The sequence below is a fragment of the Peromyscus californicus genome, unplaced genomic scaffold (assembly GCF_007827085.1).
Source record: "Peromyscus californicus insignis strain IS unplaced genomic scaffold, ASM782708v3 Scaffold_20__1_contigs__length_68692818, whole genome shotgun sequence".
Classification (NCBI taxonomy): Eukaryota; Metazoa; Chordata; class Mammalia; order Rodentia; family Cricetidae; genus Peromyscus; species Peromyscus californicus.
Window position 1 is genome coordinate 41280452 of NW_026294503.1, and position 16783 is coordinate 41297234.

A 16783-nucleotide genomic window follows, 5' to 3' on the forward strand; every position below is an offset into this window, starting at 1 on the left:
AGAGTACAGCACTGTAGGCTCTGGAGACCCCCCCCCCTTCCGTTTTCAGGTTTTTGGCAGAATCGGGCACTTTGCATCTATAAGGCCAACATTCCCACGTGCTGGTTGGTTTTGTTTTGCTTTTGTCAACTTGATACAAGTTAGAGTCACCTGGGAAGAGAGAACCTCAGGTGAGAAATGCCCCCACCAGATTGGGCTGTGTGTAGGCAAGGATGGGGGTCATCTTTTGAACGATGATTGATGTGGGGGGGCCCAGTCCGCTCCGAGCTGTACCGTCTCCAAGCATGTGGTCCTGGAAAGCAGCCAAGCAAGTCAGTAAGCCGCGTTTCTCCATGGCTTCTGCTTCAGTTCCTGCTTTGACTTCCTGTCTTCACTTCCCTCTGTGATGGACTGTGACCAGGAAGTATAAGCCAAATAGACCCTTTCCTCTCAGCTGGTTTTGGTCAGTGTTTTATCATAGCAATGGGAAGCAAAGTAAGACACCCCATTTCTTCTAACTAAGCTGAGGCCATCACACTCCTTGTCTTGGGGCTTCCTTCCTCCATTGTCAAAACAAGCAGTGGTGGGTTAAGCCTTTCTCATGCTTTGAATTTCTTCTGTCTTCTCTGTCTCTTTTTCTTCTGATTCTGCTGGGGAAAGCTTTCTGAGTTTAAAGACTCATGTGACTAGGTTGCTCTCGCTCTAACACTCCGAGGTAATCCTCACTGCTTCTAGGTCTGTGTCTTGAACCTGACTTTCAAAACCCTTTGGCCATGTAAGGGTACATGCTCACATATTCTGGTTCTGTGTTTGGGCATCTTTGGGGCTATACTCTGCCACTTTTGCTTTTAAAGAGAAAAGGATTATTTTGGTTATGATTTTAGCTTTTTTTTCTAATATCTATCACCCGAGAACTGCAGTTTCATGGTTTTTGTTTTGTTTCATTTTGTTTTTTCTTTCTTAAGACAAGGACTCTCTCTATAGCCCTGGCTGTCCTGGAACTCACTATGTAGACTGGGCTGGAACTCAAAGAGACCCTCCTGCCTCTGCCTCCCGAGTGCTGGAATTAAAGGCATGTGCCACCACCGCCCAGCCCACAGTTTTATGCTTTATCCAGGTCTGGTTGTTTTGGTCAGGAGGGTGAGTGGTTCCCTGCTGTGCTCATATCTGGGTTGGGGCAGATGACCTGTGGTGTTTATTGATTTTTGTTTGCTCCTGTTTAAATAAGGGCTCCTGCTGTGCGTAAGTGTCTGTGCATCACACCCCCTTGAGGGGGACAGGGATACCTTTCCTTCTGGATGCTGGAGATTTGCACTTGGAGCTTTTCACAGGGAAGAACATCTATCCCTGACGCCTGTACCTTGTAGGCTTAGCACAGACTGGGAAGGGGGAGCTTGAGTGTCCATGCCAGTTAAGCCCCTGCGTGTCTCACACTCTGCCTGACAGCTGATGCTGTTTCAACCATCTTGGCTTGGGACCATGTGCCTTTTCCTTGCTGGGGCAGAGATGGGACCTGCGTGTTCATTTCCTGTTTATTTGTTCTTTTCAGATGCTTTCCATGAAGAAAGTGTCGATGCTGTGCTGATGCTGCCGTCGCCCAGGCAGAGTGCTTCGCCTGCCTTCCACCCTCCCCGGTGCCTGGGAGTTTCCGGTCTGTTCATTTTACCTTGTTTTCAGCTCTCAGATTCCCAAGATTTAATTTCCACTTGCGTGTATGCACTTAGGTGTATTTTATTTTCACTTGTGTGCAAATGCCCTGCCTCCAGAGCATCTGACTCCCTGGAGCCTGAGTTACAGGCAGCTGTGAGCCATCCAACATGGGTGCTTGGAACCAAGCTCTAGTCCTCTGCAAGAGCAGCAAGCTCTTAGCTCTTGGTCCATATTTCCAGCCTCTCGGTTTATTTATATACTTTTTATTTTTTAACATTTTTAAATTTTAGCCAGGCAGTGGTGGTACACACCTTTAATCCCAGCACTCAGGATGCAGAGGCAGGCGAATCTCTGAGTTCGAGGCCAGCCTGGTCTATAGAGCAAGTTCCAGGACATCGCAGGCTACACAGAGAAACCCTGTCTCAAAAAACCAAAAGCAAAGCAAAACAAAAATTTAATTTTATTCTTTGTGTGTATGGGTAGTTTTGTCTTGCATATATGTCTGTATGCCACATGTGTGCCTGGTGTCCACAGAAGCTAGAAGAGGATGTTGAATCCTCTGGAACTGGAACTATAGTTCTAAGCCACTATGAGGGTGCTGTGAACTGAACCCAGGTCCTCTGGAAGAGCAGCCAGTGTTCTTAACCACTGAGCCATCTCTCCAGTGCCCTCAAATTTATTTTTTTAAAATACACTTTTGGGGGCTGGGCAGTGGTGGTGTACACCTTTAATCCCAGGAGACAGAGGCAGGTGGATCTCTATGAGTTGGAGGCCAGCATGGTCTAGAGAGCTAGTTCCAGAACAGCCAGAGCTACACAGAGAAACCCTGTCTTGAAAAACAAAAACACACACACACACAAAAAAAGAAAAACAAAAAAAAAAAACCACTTTGGGGCTAGTATGGTGGCATATACCTGTGATTCTTACACTTGGGAGGCAGAGATATGATTATTGCAGATTCAGGCTAGCCTGGTATAGATAGTGAACTGGACTCTGTAGATCTGGATAGGGAGATTCTCAAAATAACCAGCCTCCACTTAAATCCCATATATTTTCTGTCATTCCACTGGGAGAGTGAATACGTGGGATTGATTTATTTTGTTTCTTTAACATTTTATTTATTTTTAATTTTTTTTTTTGTTTTTTTTTTTTGAGACAGGGTTTCTCTGTGTAGCTTTGTGCCTTTTCCTGGAACTCACTTGGTAGCCCAGGCTGGCCTCGAACTCACAGAGATCTGCCTGGCTCTGCCTCCCGAGTGCTGGGATTAAAGGCGTGTGCCACCACCGCCCGGCTTAATTTTTTTTTTTGAGACAGGATTTCTCTGTGTAGCCCTGGCTGTCCTAAAACTCACTCTGTAGGCCAGACTAGCCTCGAACTCACAGAGATCCACATGACTCTGCCTCCCAAGTGTTGGGGTTAAAGGCATGCGCCACTACCACCTGGCTTTCCCTTGCTTTTTAATTCTACTTCCTCTCTCTCCCAAGGTTGATGTAGTTTTTCACTTTGCCTTTTGCCTTAGGTACATGGCTCTGATCGGGAGGCCATGGTATCCTTCATCTTTCCCTGGAGTAGGTTGGGAAGGACTGATGGGTGGGAGGTGATTGAAGGAATAAAGAGGTAGAGGATTATCTGAGATGGAGGGCCTGGCACCAGAGTGTACCTGGCTATGCTGAGGGTGGGCAAGTCTCCCTCCCATCTTCTAGGTTCTTACAGGATGTGACCTAGGACTTGAGCGTGAGACCACATAGTGAAGAGGCACAAACACTTGGTCGTTTGAGGGACTTTATCTTTGTGACCACATGCAGCTGAGATCACACAGTGTGGGAGAGCTCTGGTGCCCTCTACTCACCTTAGGGTGAAGAGGAAGTTGCTTTAGTTGGGAGAGTGGCCATGTTTGCTAGTACTGTGAAGATAGCATCATCCGCCAGCCCTGGATACACCATGGGTTACTGTCCTGCTGGTGGGGGCTGGAAGCTCAGGAATATAGGAGAGCTGGGGGTTTCTGGGGATCATGGAACTTTCTTCCTGTCCTGAGTGGATCAGCCAGCTGTGATAGAGATCCTCCCTAGTCCCTAGGACAAATTCATTTAAATTGTGTGTTTTGTGTATAAATAGCAGCTAATCCTTGACTTATGTGTGGTGGAGATAATGAATAAAATCCTATGTTCCCATTATTCTAGGTTGGGGAGGAAGCTATCCATCTTTACACTGGACAGGTGGAAGCCGAGACCACAGAAATGACCAGGCCCTACGTAAAAAGTGAGTGCATGTGGGAGGCACCTCCTGTCCAGCTGCCCTCCAGCTGTTAGAGCAGCTGAGGCTTGTGGCACTCCATTGCATTCCCAGCCCTGGCAGGAAGTTGAAGATGTTGGGATGAGGGAGGGTGGTGCCTACATTTTTGCTGTTCCTGGAGGCCAGGTTCTATGTGTCCATGATGGTGTGAGGGTGTGGCTGCTCCCATCAAGCTTACAATTGGAGAAGTGGTGCTGAGATGTGCTTTAAAAGGGCCAGGTGTGGTTTATCGAGGTGAACTTGGCCTTAGATGCAATCAGATCTTATTAATTGGATCAACCTACTTATTCAACTGTTGAATTTTTGAAATGGAGAACTGTTAAAAAAAAAAAGTCCCCCTTCCTGCTCAGAATAAGGAGCCCTTCTCAAGGGGGAGACAAGTTCTACTAAGGTGTCTATCTGCCTGATGCCATTGCAGGTGCCTCCAGATATCCTCTTGTGACAGTGTGATGTAGGCATGGTGTCTGGGGAGCAGAGGCCCCGTCTGGAGGGTCTTATTGGGGGTGGGACAATGTCTCTGGTGTGCTGTCTTGCTTTTATTGCAGAGAGCTATTCTCATTTGTTGATTCCTTGATTTATATCTGGCCTTGCTAGTCAGAGTCCTATGGGACAGATGCTGTGGGCATCTTCATTTACTATTTATTACCAGTGTCCATATCCTCCTGCCCAGTGCCACCCTCCTACATGTAGGAGTTGGGTGTGTAAAGTCCAGTCTGTTCTGTGTCCCAGAACTCGAGGAACTTTCTTGAAGTACCTGCATCCTTTGTGGAGTCCTGTGAGTCTGAGGATAAGGTGATGGCCTTGTAGAAGTCCAGGCCTTAGCATAGCTGGAGCAGCCTTGGGAGTGAGTACTCCTAAGGCTGTGACCTGTGACTCAGACCCATGGCTTCTCAGTGATAACCAGAGTCTGAGCCCTATGTCTTTTGACCCAGCAGGCTGCACACTCAGCGTTCCTGGTCCCACTGCAGCGTGGAAGTAGAGCTGGGGGACGATCGGGGAATGTGGTTAGTACAGAAGAAGGAGTGGGTTTTATGAGAGAGGACAGCTTCAGGTCAGCAATGACTGTTAGGCAAGTGGCCATGCCTATTGGCTCTGAGACGTTGTGTCATTGTTCTTGGCTGTGCCATCTCTCTGCTAAGTTTATGATCTCAGAAGCTGGTGGGTGTCAGCCATAGGAAGGCAGCGTGGTGTGCTTGGGCCTAAGACACTGGGCTTTGTCACTGCAGAGCTGTCCTTCACCCTGCTGGACTCCATCACCGACAAGGATCCTGTGGTGCAGGAGCAGGTCTGCAGTGCTCTATGCTCCCTCGGAGAGTCGCAGCCAGACGAGACACTCCGTGCCTGTGAGGAGTACCTACGGCAGCATGACAAGGTACCTCTCTCTTTGGTGATGGTGAGGTCATAAGGGGACATCTTCATCTCTGGGGTTGGGTGATGAGCCAGTCTGTCAGTAGAAAGTACCCTCTATATTCCCAGTGTTTAAAGATGCTGATAGACGGGTCTCCTCCATAAAGAGAATGGCTGTGTCCTATGAACTGGTGGTCCGTTGTGGGAGGACTGGGCTGTCACTTCAGTGGATAACATTCATGAGCAGAAACTGTTGGCTGTTCCCTTTCGCGCACTGAAGGAGATAGGGTGGCTCCCTTGCCTGAGTCAGGTTGTTTCCAAGTCTTACCACCTGAGTGTCTATGGCTCTTGAGAGTCCAGGCTCTGTGTTGGCCTAGGGAGCTGCTCCAGGTTTGCAAACTGCCAGTCCACTCTCCATTCCCTTCCAGAGAGCTGTTCTAAGGAGAATATAGGACCTCTGCTACCCTACTACATCCCAGTGGGCAAGCATTGCTCATGTAGCAGAGCAAGAAACTTGGGATTCTTTTTTATGCCGTGGGATGTCAAATTGTGAGCCCCAGACTGCTCTTACCTTATGAGCTTCCTTGTTTTGCTTTGAAACAGGGACTAACTCTATAGTACACACTGGCCTTGAACTTGTGACCCTTGTTCCTTAGTCTCCAGAGTGGTGGGGTTACAGGCATGTGCCACCACAGCTGGCTATTTATTTACTATTATTTTGTTTTTGTCTTTTTTTTTTTTTTGAGACAGGGTTTCTCTGTGTAGCTCTGGCTGTCCTAGAATTCACTCTGTAGACCAGGCTGGCCTTGAACTCACAGAGATCCCCCTGCCTCTGCCTTCCAAGTGCTGGGATTAAAGGTGTACACCACCACTGTCAGCCTCTCCTTCCATTAAAAAAAAGGTTTACTTTATTTTTATTTATATTTTTCTCTGTGTGTGTCAGAGGATGCCCGTGGAGGCCAGAAGAGGATGTTGGATACCTTAGAGTTGAGAGTTAGAAGCAGCTGTGAGCCACCTGACGTGGGTGCTGGGAACTGAACCTGGGTCCTCTGGAAGAGCAGCAAGTGCTCTTAACTGCTGTGCCATCTTGCCTACACATCTTCTATCTTTATGTGGATTCTGGAGATTGAACAGGGGTCGCCAAGCTTCTATAGAAGCAGCTTTTTGCTGAGCCATCTCTTCAGCCCATGGACATAGTGGTATTATGTGCCTAGACCATCCTCCCTATCCAGTCTGTCTGTCTTGTCTTTCTTTGTTTCTTCTTCTTTTTAAGACAGAATCTCTCTGTCCTGGAACTTACTCTGTAGACCAGACTGACCTTGAACTCACAGAGATCTACCAGCTTCTGCCTCCCAAGTGCTGGGATTAAAGATATGTGCCACTACACTCAGCAGTCTTCAAGTGTCTTGAGTGGCCAGGGCCATGGGTACAAGACATCATTCTTCAAGGGTATTTATCTTATCTGCCAACTATCTCATGTGGAAACAGCTTAGTGCCATGAACATACCCACTAACCCTGCTGTGGTCTGTGACACCTGAGGTGGAGGACTCCTCCACCTCCATTTCCAGCCTCTTCTGCTGGCGCTACAGCTTTATTTAGCTTGTCAGGAGGCTGACTAAAGCTGTCTTACTCTGTAGTCTAAGGGAGCTGCCATATTTGGCATGGCTTGAGTGTCTGCTCCAGCTCCTCTTTGGGTTTTAACTACACCATGTGTTTTGTTCTCTCAGAGCCAAGCATACCATAGTGGTGCGGCTAAGGCCCTTCTCTGTGTGGCCGAAAGGCTGCTTGCTCTCCTGTACTGGTATCAGAGTTTGGTCGTCAGGCAGGCGTTAAGGGCCGGCAGATTGCTGAAGGGTAAGGGTCACTTAGGGCAGCTCCCAGCAAACTAATGTGGCTGCTGTGTTCACTTCCTGTAAGTTTTTTCAATGAGTTTAAAAACCAAAACCAAAACCTGATATCTCACTGCATGGCCACAGTGGCTGTCTGTTGAATTGAGAACTCTGGTCCTGATATTATGGGGTGTGGCCTTTCCCTGGCCTCTCCCACTAGCTGCTGCATGCTGTTCTGAGAGGCCTGGGCCTGCTGTGCAGCAGCTGTCCTGTGCTGTTTGTCACTGTGTTTACATACACATCTCCCCGATGCAGCATGCACTTTCTTCTTCTGACTTGACTGATAACACATTCACATATAACTTTTCTGTCACACTAACAGCAGATTGATAAATCCAGTGGCACTGCTGTGATCGTTACGTTGAGCAGACATAGATACACAGGAAAACTCTAGTGCCCAAAGTTAGCTCAACTTTCAGCCAGATAATTTTAGCATTTGGTGGCTCCCAGATGTAGAACTTTGACAGAGGAGCTGGGCTGGGGGCGAGCAGCCATGCGACGGGGCACGGTAGCATGGATGGTGCCAAACTGGGCGTCAGACAAAAGTTTTGCCAGTTGATATTTTGGAATACAGATGGTACCTTATGGTTAGCTCCAGTCTGGCCTTGGTGTGTTTGTTGTTGGTTTCCATCCTTCTTTTTCTTTTCTCGCTTTTTCTTTTGTCTTTTCTCCTCTTCTTCTCCTCTTTTCTCCTCCTCCTCCTCTTTGATGGCATTTTATATATGGCCTTGAACTGGTATGTGAAGATGATCTTGAACTTGTGGTCCTTCTGTCTCTGGCTCCCAGGTACTGGGATTATAGGCATGTGCTACTAGACTTACTTAGTATGTGTGGTGTTGGGGATGGAACCCAGCACCTGTGTGTGTTAGCCATGTGCTTACCACTGTGTTATACTCCAGGCCCCAGGCAGCGGGCATAGGCTGTATCTCTGTTGCTTTCCTGTGCTAGGCCTCATGGTTTTAGATCTAGTACAAGCTGCCTTCTCCGTGAGTATTTCTCTTATCTGCCAAGCATCTGCACTTCAGCCCAGATCCAGTTCAGAACAGACTCCCTAGAGTAGTTAAGCTGTGGAGGTGGGGAGGGAGGAGAGGAAAACAGTAAAGCCATTATTTTCCCACAGTGGCTGAATTTTTTCTCTTCTTTTTCCTTGCCACTATTTTCAACTCAAAACACTTTCTGTCTGGTGTCCAGTCTCTGGAGTTCCATCCTGACATAAGGGGATTCTGGTCTGCTGCTTGTCAGAACATGGGTATTTATTCTTTACACAGAGGCTCTATAGGCCATTGTTACCATGTTTAGGGCTGGCATCAATCATACCCCAGTGTGGAGGCCAGCCACAACATTGGCTATGTGAAATACAGCTAGAAGTGAAACTGACTGAGGGGTGTGTATATAAAAGACATTAGAGCCCTGCGTTCGGTCCTCAGCTCCAGGGGGTGGTGGGGGGAGACATTAGAGCCTATCTTTTTTTTTTTTTTTTTTTTTTTGGTTTTTTTCGAGACAGGGTTTCTCTGTGTAGCTTTGAGCCTTTCCTGGATCTCGCGCTGTAGACCAGGCTGGCCTCGAACTCACAAAGATCCGCCTGGCTCTACCTCCCAAAGTGCTGGGATTAAAGGTGTGCGCCACCACCGCCCGGCTAGAGCCTATCTTAGTTAGGGTTTCTGTTGCTGTAAAGAGACACCGTGACCACAGCAATTCTTACAAAGGAAAACATTTAATTGTGGTGGCTCACTTAGGGTTTCAGAGGTTTAGTCCATTATTGTCATTGTGGGAAGCAAGGCAGCGTGCAGGCAGACATGGTGCTGGAGATGGAGGTCAGAGTTCTTACATCTTGACTCACAGGCACAGGAAGTGGTCTGAGACACTGGGTGTGACTTGATCATATGTGAGACTTCAAAGCCCAACTCTACAGTGACACACTCCCTCCAACAAGAGCATACCTACTCCAGCAAAACCACACTTCCTAATAGTGCCACTCCCTTTGGGGGCCATTTTTTTCAAACCACCAGAGAACCAAACATCAAAACCTAAATCAATGTTCGATTCTGTTTTAACCAGAGTAGAGACATCACTGTGGTCCCAGTTAACTGGTCAGACATAGCAAGAAATGCACACCCAGTCTCTTTACCAACCTCTCCCACTGGCATACCTCCAGATGACCAAATGCAAGCAAGCAGCCCCGTGGCAGACACAGTCAACCCATCTTCTAATTCTATTCCATTCTGACACCTTCCACCGTGAGGTCATGCTAGACTCCACAGCTGAGGACTTAGCCCCAAAATAGCCTTGCTTCAGATGTCAGTAGCAAAGCTCTGGTTTTGACATGTGTGTTTGGTAGTTCCTCAAACTACTTCCTTGGAATCTATTAGTTGCTAGATTGACTTTTGCAACTCACTAAACACTTTACTCACATTTTACCCATTTATCATCAAGGATGGGACAGAGGATATGGATGAACACCGGGGGAGATGTAGAGGGTGAGGCATGTGGGAAGGATGTTGGGTTCTCCTGTTTCTATGGGTGTGCCACCTTCTGGACCCTCCACATGTTTCACCTGTCCTTCTGGGATCTATCTTACCGAAACTTCATTAAGTGGGCGTGATTGGTACATCACTGGTGATTCGATGTCAACCTTACCCTCAGTTCTTCTGTCCCTTCCAGAGATTGGAGAGGCTTGAAATCTCTACTGTCTAGCTCTTTCTTTCTTGGTCTTTCTTGTTACCAGCTCCATCCTGAAACTGCATAGAGGCTTCCAGTTATCATCTCATTAGCTTGCAAAAGGACACATTAGTGAAAACAAGAATTTTAGGAATCTGTACCATGAAGTCAGACAAAAACCAAATATGTCTTTCGCAATGTCACCTTTTAAAAGAGACTAAAATAGGAATATGTTTTAGGCCTTTGGAGTTCTTGGCTTCAGGGGTGTGCTGATACCACTGCTATAGGGGGTGTTGCAGCCATCCTTTTGTTGTGGTTTGAGACAAGGTCTCTCTAGCTCTGGCCATCTTGGAACTCACTATGTAGACCAGGCTAGCCTCAAACTCCAGAGATATGCCTACCTCTGCCTCTGAAGTGCTGGGATTAAAGGTGTGTGCCACCATGCCCAGCTGGATGCAGTCATCTTTTGAGCCTTGAGTCACATGGTGAAAGTCACACCTATAGATCTGATGGTCATCAGGTCATGAGTTCAGCCTCATTGCAGACCCGTTCAGATCAGGGAAAAGTAGAGGCCACTCCTTGGTGACTCACTAACATGAGAACCATTGAACCAAATTTGGTGATCTACCAGCCTGTGGCTTCTTCCCCTTAGCTGTATGCTTCTAGCCTTGTGAAGCAGATGTGGTCAGCATCCCACTTCAGATCCTCTAGGGAGTAGAACCTACCTCCTCCTTGGGAGGGCCAAGTCATCACACTATTCCTACTTTAGTGCTCTGCTCATGACTTTCTCAAGAGCAATATATCATGGCAATAAAAGTGTGTGTGTGTGTGTGTGTGTGTGTGTGTGTGTGTGTGTGTGTGTGTGTGTGTTTGTGTCAGGGTTTCTCTGTGTAACCCTGGCTGTCCTGGAACTAGCTCTGTAGACCAGGCTGGCCTTGAATTCACAGAGATTCACTTGCCTCTGCCTTTTGAGTCCTGGGATTAAAGACTTTTTTGTGTTTTTGTTATTTGTTTTTAATGAGCAAATGGGAATGATCCCACCAGGACATTTTCATTTTATCCAGAAATGAGACATGTCCTGTACTTCCAGAGCTCATGGCTACCCACTTTTTCATGAGAAGAGGCCCTTGAAGAGCCCCATTGAGGACCCTAACACAGAAAGCCTTGGGTGGCCTACATGCATTTTTATAATTTTTAAATAATTTAATTTTTTTTAATATTGTGTGCATTGGTGTTTTGCCTGCACATACATCTGTATGAGAGTGTTGGATCCCCTAGAACTGGAGTTACAGACAGTTGTAGGCTGCCATGTGGGTGCTAAGAATTGAACCCAGATCCTCTGGAAAATCAGCCAGTGCTCTGAACTGCTGAGCCATCTCTCCAGCCCCGCCTTTTTAGTTCTGTGTTTGTTTTTTCAAAACATAGTTTCTCTGTGTAGACTTGGCTGTCCTGGAACTCGCTCTGTAGACCAGGCTGGCCTCAAACTCACAGAGATCCACCCACCTCTGCCTCCCAAGTGCCGGGATTAAAGGCATGTGCCACCACCTCCCAGCTAAAATTTTTAACATTAAGTTTTTAAAATGTTTTTAAATTTTGCTTTTTATTTATCTATACGTATGTGTGTGCCTGCTTGTCCATATGTGCACCACATGCATGCAATACCTATAGAGGCCAGAAGAGGGCGTTGGACCCACTGGAGCTAGAGTTACATGTGTTTGTGAGTGACCTGATGTGGGAACTGAACCTTCTGCAAGAGCATCAAGTGCTCCTAACTTCTGTGCCATCTTTCCAGCCGCTGTACCTGGTTTTTTGAAATATACATTCCCTTGACATTTTCCTTAGAGAGTCCAAGGTCACAGAACCCATCTGTGCCTTTAATCCCAGCATTCAGGAGGCAGGGGCAGGTGAGATCTCCGGGGGAAAAAAAAATACTTAGAAGCCTGGGAAGACCATGTAGTGGTCTTTGTGCCTCTAGGACCAAGAGCCTGGAGGAAGCTGGAACCATTTGCTTTAGATAGAGCTGGAAGAGATATTCTCACTGTGTCATCTGAGCTGTGCTCCTAGCTCCTAATAATTTTGATTGAATAAAAGCATACCAGTTCATATTAATTTTCTGTTCTCCAAAGAAAGCATCAACAACCCTTACCCCTCCCCATGACATGCTGGCCATGGCTCCTGTCAGGGAAGAGACTCTTGTAGGAACACCATGTTCCTGGAAAGAGAAATGTGAATCCAGCCAGCTGAAGTGGCTGTCTTCCTCTGTGATTGACCAAGAACCACCATCTCAGAGTGCATCTCCCCTTCCCTGGGGCATCAGCATGCGAGGATTCAAAAACCTTATCCTGAAGAAACAAAACACAGGGCAGAAGCTCTTTCCTTAAACCGGCAGGTCCCTTGTCTCTGGAGCTGTTTGTGATCTATACTAGTTACTTCCTGGAATGAATGTCTCATCCACTGTGGGCTCAGGAATGAAGGGTAATCGTTTGTAGCTCATGAGCAGGCACCAGCAGCCAACAAGCATGTCTCATCTGCCTCTGGGCCAGGGGACTTGGATATCATGTGTGGCTTGTTTGCTTGCTTTCTCTCTCTCTCCCTCCCTCCCTCCCTCCCCCACTCTCTCTCCCTCCCTCCCTCCCTTTTTCTCTCGCTCTCTCTCTCTTTTTTTTTTTTGGTTTTTTTTGAGACAGGGTTTCTCTGTGTAGTTTTGGTGCCTATCCTGGAACTCACTCTGTAGACCAGGCTGGCCTCCAGCTCACAGAAATCTGCCTAGCTCTGCCTCCCAAGTGCTGGGATTAAAGGCGCCACCACGGCCTAGCCCCTTCCTTTCTTTTTTTTTTTTTTTTTTTTTTTTTTTTTTGGTTTTTCGAGACAGGGTTTCTCTGTGTAGCTTTGCGCCTTTCCTGGGACTCACTTGGTAGTCCAGGCTGGCCTCGAACTCACAGAGATCCGCCTGGCTCTGCCTCCCGAGTGCTGGGATTAAAGGCGTGCGCCACCACCGCCCGGCCCCTTCCTTTCTTTTTAAATTGTTTTTTCATCCTGACCATTGTTTCCCCTTCCTCCTCTCCTCCCAGTCCCTCCCCCACCACCTCCCCTCTGCCCCCACCCCCCACCCCATCTACTCCTCCATTTCTCTCCAGAAAAGGGCAGACCAGACCTCCTATGGATATCAACCAAACATGGCATATCAAGATTAGGCACCTCCCCTAGCGTTAAGGCTAGAAGAGGCAACCAGTATGAAGGAAAGGATCCCAAAAGCAGGCAACAGAGTCAGAGGCAGCTCCTGCTCCCACTGTTAGGAGTCCCACAAGAAGACCACTGTAACATATATGCAGAGGGCCTAGGTTAGTCCCATGCAGGCTCCCTGGTTGTCAGTTCAGTCTCTGTGGGCCCCTATGAGCCCAGGTTAGTTGATTCTGTGGGTTTTCATATGGTGTTGGCTCCTACAATCCTTCCTCCCCATCTTCTGCAAGATTCCCTGAGCTCTGTCCAGAGACCTAGGACAGAACCAAACACGACTGGCCAAAAAAAGGGGGCAGGCAATGGAATGATTTCTAGTGATATTCTGCTATACTCATAGATTGATACCTTGCTCAATTGTCATCAGAGGCTTCATCCAGCAGATGCAGAGACTCACAGCCAAACTGTTTAATTATTTTTCCCTTTATTTATATATTTATTTTTATATAGATGGGTGTTTTGCCTGCATGTATGTCTGTGTACTACATGTGTGTAGTGCCTAAGGAGGCCAGAAAAGGGTGTTGGATCCCTTGGCTGGAGTAGTTATAGATAATTGTGAGCTGCTGTGTGTGCTGGGGATCCATATCCTCTGCAAGAGCAGCCAGCTCTTAACTGCTGAGCCACCTAGCCCCATGTGTAGCTTTCCTCACTGAACTGTATTGTCTTACATAGGCTCCAGCTGGCATATCCCCCTGCCCTTCCCCTGCTGTGGTGGGCACATGGCTGTGGATGAGATAGTTTATGACATCAGTGAAGAGGTAATTCCAGTGCCTGTGGAATGCTAGCCTGTTCTGGGCCTGCCCTTGCTGACACCCATGCCACCCAGTGTAGGCTGCTCTCAGTGGGTGCATCAGGCTATTCCTACTGTGGGCAGCTGGAAGCCTTCATTAGCAACCCCTCCATGGCCCCTTCTGTGGGCCTAGACAGATTCCACCCTAGCCTTTCAGTACAGGTGACCAGCTCTTGAGTCCAGGGTGACTTCAGAGCTGCCCAGATAAGGAAGGACTGTGTCAAGGGTTAGTCCAGAAGGTTGGGTCAGTAGTGTGCCCCAGGCAGTGGCCCGAGAAGGATGGTGGCTGAAAGAGGGCAGTGGTGGCTGTGTCTGACTTTGTACACATTTATAGCCCCGGGAGGGGCCTGGCTGCAGAGAAAGGTGATTCGAGGAGAGCATCTTATCCTTGTGCCTGGGAGGCCAAGTGTGGGAGGAAGAGATGCTCTCTGGGATACCAGAAGGCAGAAGGTCACCAGCTCCTCTGCTGGCAGCTGGCCTCACAGATGGCCCTTCCAAAGCCACACAGGTGCTTACACAGGCTCTGAGGCTCAGCCAGTGTACTCTCTCTAGGGGCATGACCTTGCATAGTCTAGCCCCTGTAGCAACAAAGTGCACACAGAGTACCTGGCTACTCTCAGAACATTCCTGGGAACTTCTCTCCTCAGCTGGCTCATCCATATCGAGCGAAGGTCTTGAGGGCCATGGAGACAGTACTGAGCAGTCATATCCACGAGCTGGACAAGGACACTGCTGGCATTGTCATCCTCCTGGCTTCCAGTGAGATGACTAGGACCAAGGTGAGGGCCTTTGGCCATGTAGGCTGGGGAGGACAGCTTCTTTGGCCTCCATCCCATAGTACTGGGAACAGGACTAGAGTTTGATTGGCAGAGACCCCTCGATCCTGTCTACCCACTTGGGGCAGAGGCTAACACAGAGGACAAAGCACCTGAACTCTTAGCGTGAGGGTAGGGAGCCTGTGCTCAGGCTAGCGGCTGCATGCTGCCCTCTTCATTGCCAGGCCTCCCCTCACCAGTCCTTCCTGCCACACTTGTGGCTTCTCTCATAGGCATCAGGCCCTCTACAGAAGGGAGGTGGGCTGAAGGCCACGCCATGTGGTCTCTGGTCTGTATTCACTAGGAACACTGGAACACAGCAGCTTTTCCTTTTCCAGGCACCACTAAGGGCAGAGTAGTATTTTGCTTGTATCTCTTGAGAGGTTCAGGGAGAGTTCAACCTAGTGATTCTTTGGGGTGCAGGAGCTGGACTGTGACTGGCAACAGGCAGCGAGCAGCGTCCTGGTGGCTGTGGGGAAGCGATTCATCAACCAGGTGATGGAGGAGGTGCTCAGCAGGTTCCAGCCTGGTATTCTGCCGCACTCCTCAGTGATGCACACACTTGCCAGCCTCTCAGTGTCCAATGGTAGGTGCCATTGTGATTCGGGGCCCTTGATGTCCCTGAGTAGTTCTGGGGGCCTCTGAGGACTACCTGGGGTTCTGGGTCTCATGCCTGAAGCTGTGAAGAGTACTTCTGTGGGCCCCTTCAAAGTCCTGAGGGAGGGAGTGGATGGGAAGTGGGCTGGACTTGCAGCCCCTGTGACAGTCTCTCTCTTACAGCATTCGGAATGGTTCCCTTTCTGCCATCCATCATGAGTACCATGCTGCCCATGCTGGGTATGGCCAAGCAGGATGCACTGAGGGTGGTGTTCTGCTGTGGTAAGACAGTGGGCATTGCCCATCTCCTTCACTTTCTGAACTGGAGCCCCTCTTAGGAGGCAGTGTACAAAGATACCCTTTGTGGCTGGTGCCATTGAGGTGGGTGTGGGCCGTCTACTAGTGAGGTAGGGCTCAGTTGGCCAAGCCACTGCTGAGGTGAGGCTGGGTAGGGCCTACGCTCACAGATATAGCCTCTGCCCCATTACTGCCTCTTTCTGATGCTGGGGATGGCCTCTCCAACCCCTGTGTTTTATTCAGAGGCCTAAATAGGTCTGGAGAGTGGGAAGAGTCTTTTCTCATAGCATTGCTTCCATTTTTATACTCCATGTTCCCAACCTGCAGAGTGGACCATTCACTTGGTACCTCAGACCCATGGTGGGGAAGGACCACATTCAGTGTCTTCCTACCATTTGCCTGTGGCCTGGGTCTGCAGCCTTTGTGTGCTTGCAGGGGACCATGGACAGGCTGTGGCCTGTCACTTTGGTAGAAGTGGAGGTCAGAGACCCCGGGCCACTTGTCAACAGCAGCAGTTACTTCACAGCCATGGCCTTGGGCTTCCTGAGTGTTCAGAACCCCTGACAGCAAGGCTATGGTTCTGATGCTTGGTAGGAAGGGTGCACCCAGGCCCTTCTAGGACCCTCATGCCTCAAGTCAGGATCCTTTATTCATGCCCAGCCCTCCCAAGTGGGGTCTGTTAGAGAGTTCTTGAGTTCTCTGCCTTTTTCCTGCCTCTTTTCCCAGCAGTAAAGTTCAGCAGGTTCTTCGGCTCCTATCACCTCCCCTCAGTAACTGCACTCCCGTCCGTCTTGCCCTGCTTTGGCTATGCCATTGTCTGTGGGGTATCCCTTCTCCCTAGTCCCATCCGTCTTGCCCTGCCTTGGCTATGCCATTGTCTGTGGGGTATCCCTTCTCCCTAGTCCCATCTGTCATGCCCTGCCTTGGCTATGCCATTGTCTGTGGGGTATCCCTTCTCCCTAGTCCCATCCATCTTGCCCTGCCTTGGCTATGCCATTGTCTGTGGGGTATCCCTTCTCCCTAGTCCCATCCATCTTGCCCTGCCTTGGCTATGCCATTGTCTGTGGGGTATCCCTTCTCCCTAGTCCCATCTGTCATGCCCTGCCTTGGCTATGCCATTGTCTGTGGGGTATCCCTTCTCCCTAGTCCCTTTCTGCCTGGGATTGAGAGCAGGGCCAGGTCAGTGGCAGAAATCCTGCTTGACGTAGTTTGGGGTGAATAGATTTGTAAT

At 48.8% G+C, this 16783-nt stretch overlaps 1 protein-coding gene across 4 annotated transcripts in view; it reads left to right on the top strand.

The window, feature by feature from the left end:
- Positions 1-16783, top strand: part of Mroh1 (maestro heat like repeat family member 1) — a 74332-nt gene that overhangs the window by 6119 nt on the left and 51430 nt on the right. For all 4 annotated transcript variants that reach the window (XM_052748119.1, XM_052748118.1, XM_052748116.1 and 1 more), the window contains exons 2-7: positions 1529-1630; positions 3810-3888; positions 5148-5293; positions 14491-14622; positions 15082-15244; positions 15439-15537. In XM_052748119.1, the coding sequence (XP_052604079.1) occupies positions 3867-3888; positions 5148-5293; positions 14491-14622; positions 15082-15244; positions 15439-15537 (562 nt within the window). In that variant the 5' untranslated portion in view covers positions 1529-1630; positions 3810-3866. The remainder of the gene's footprint in view (positions 1-1528; positions 1631-3809; positions 3889-5147; positions 5294-14490; positions 14623-15081; positions 15245-15438; positions 15538-16783) is intronic.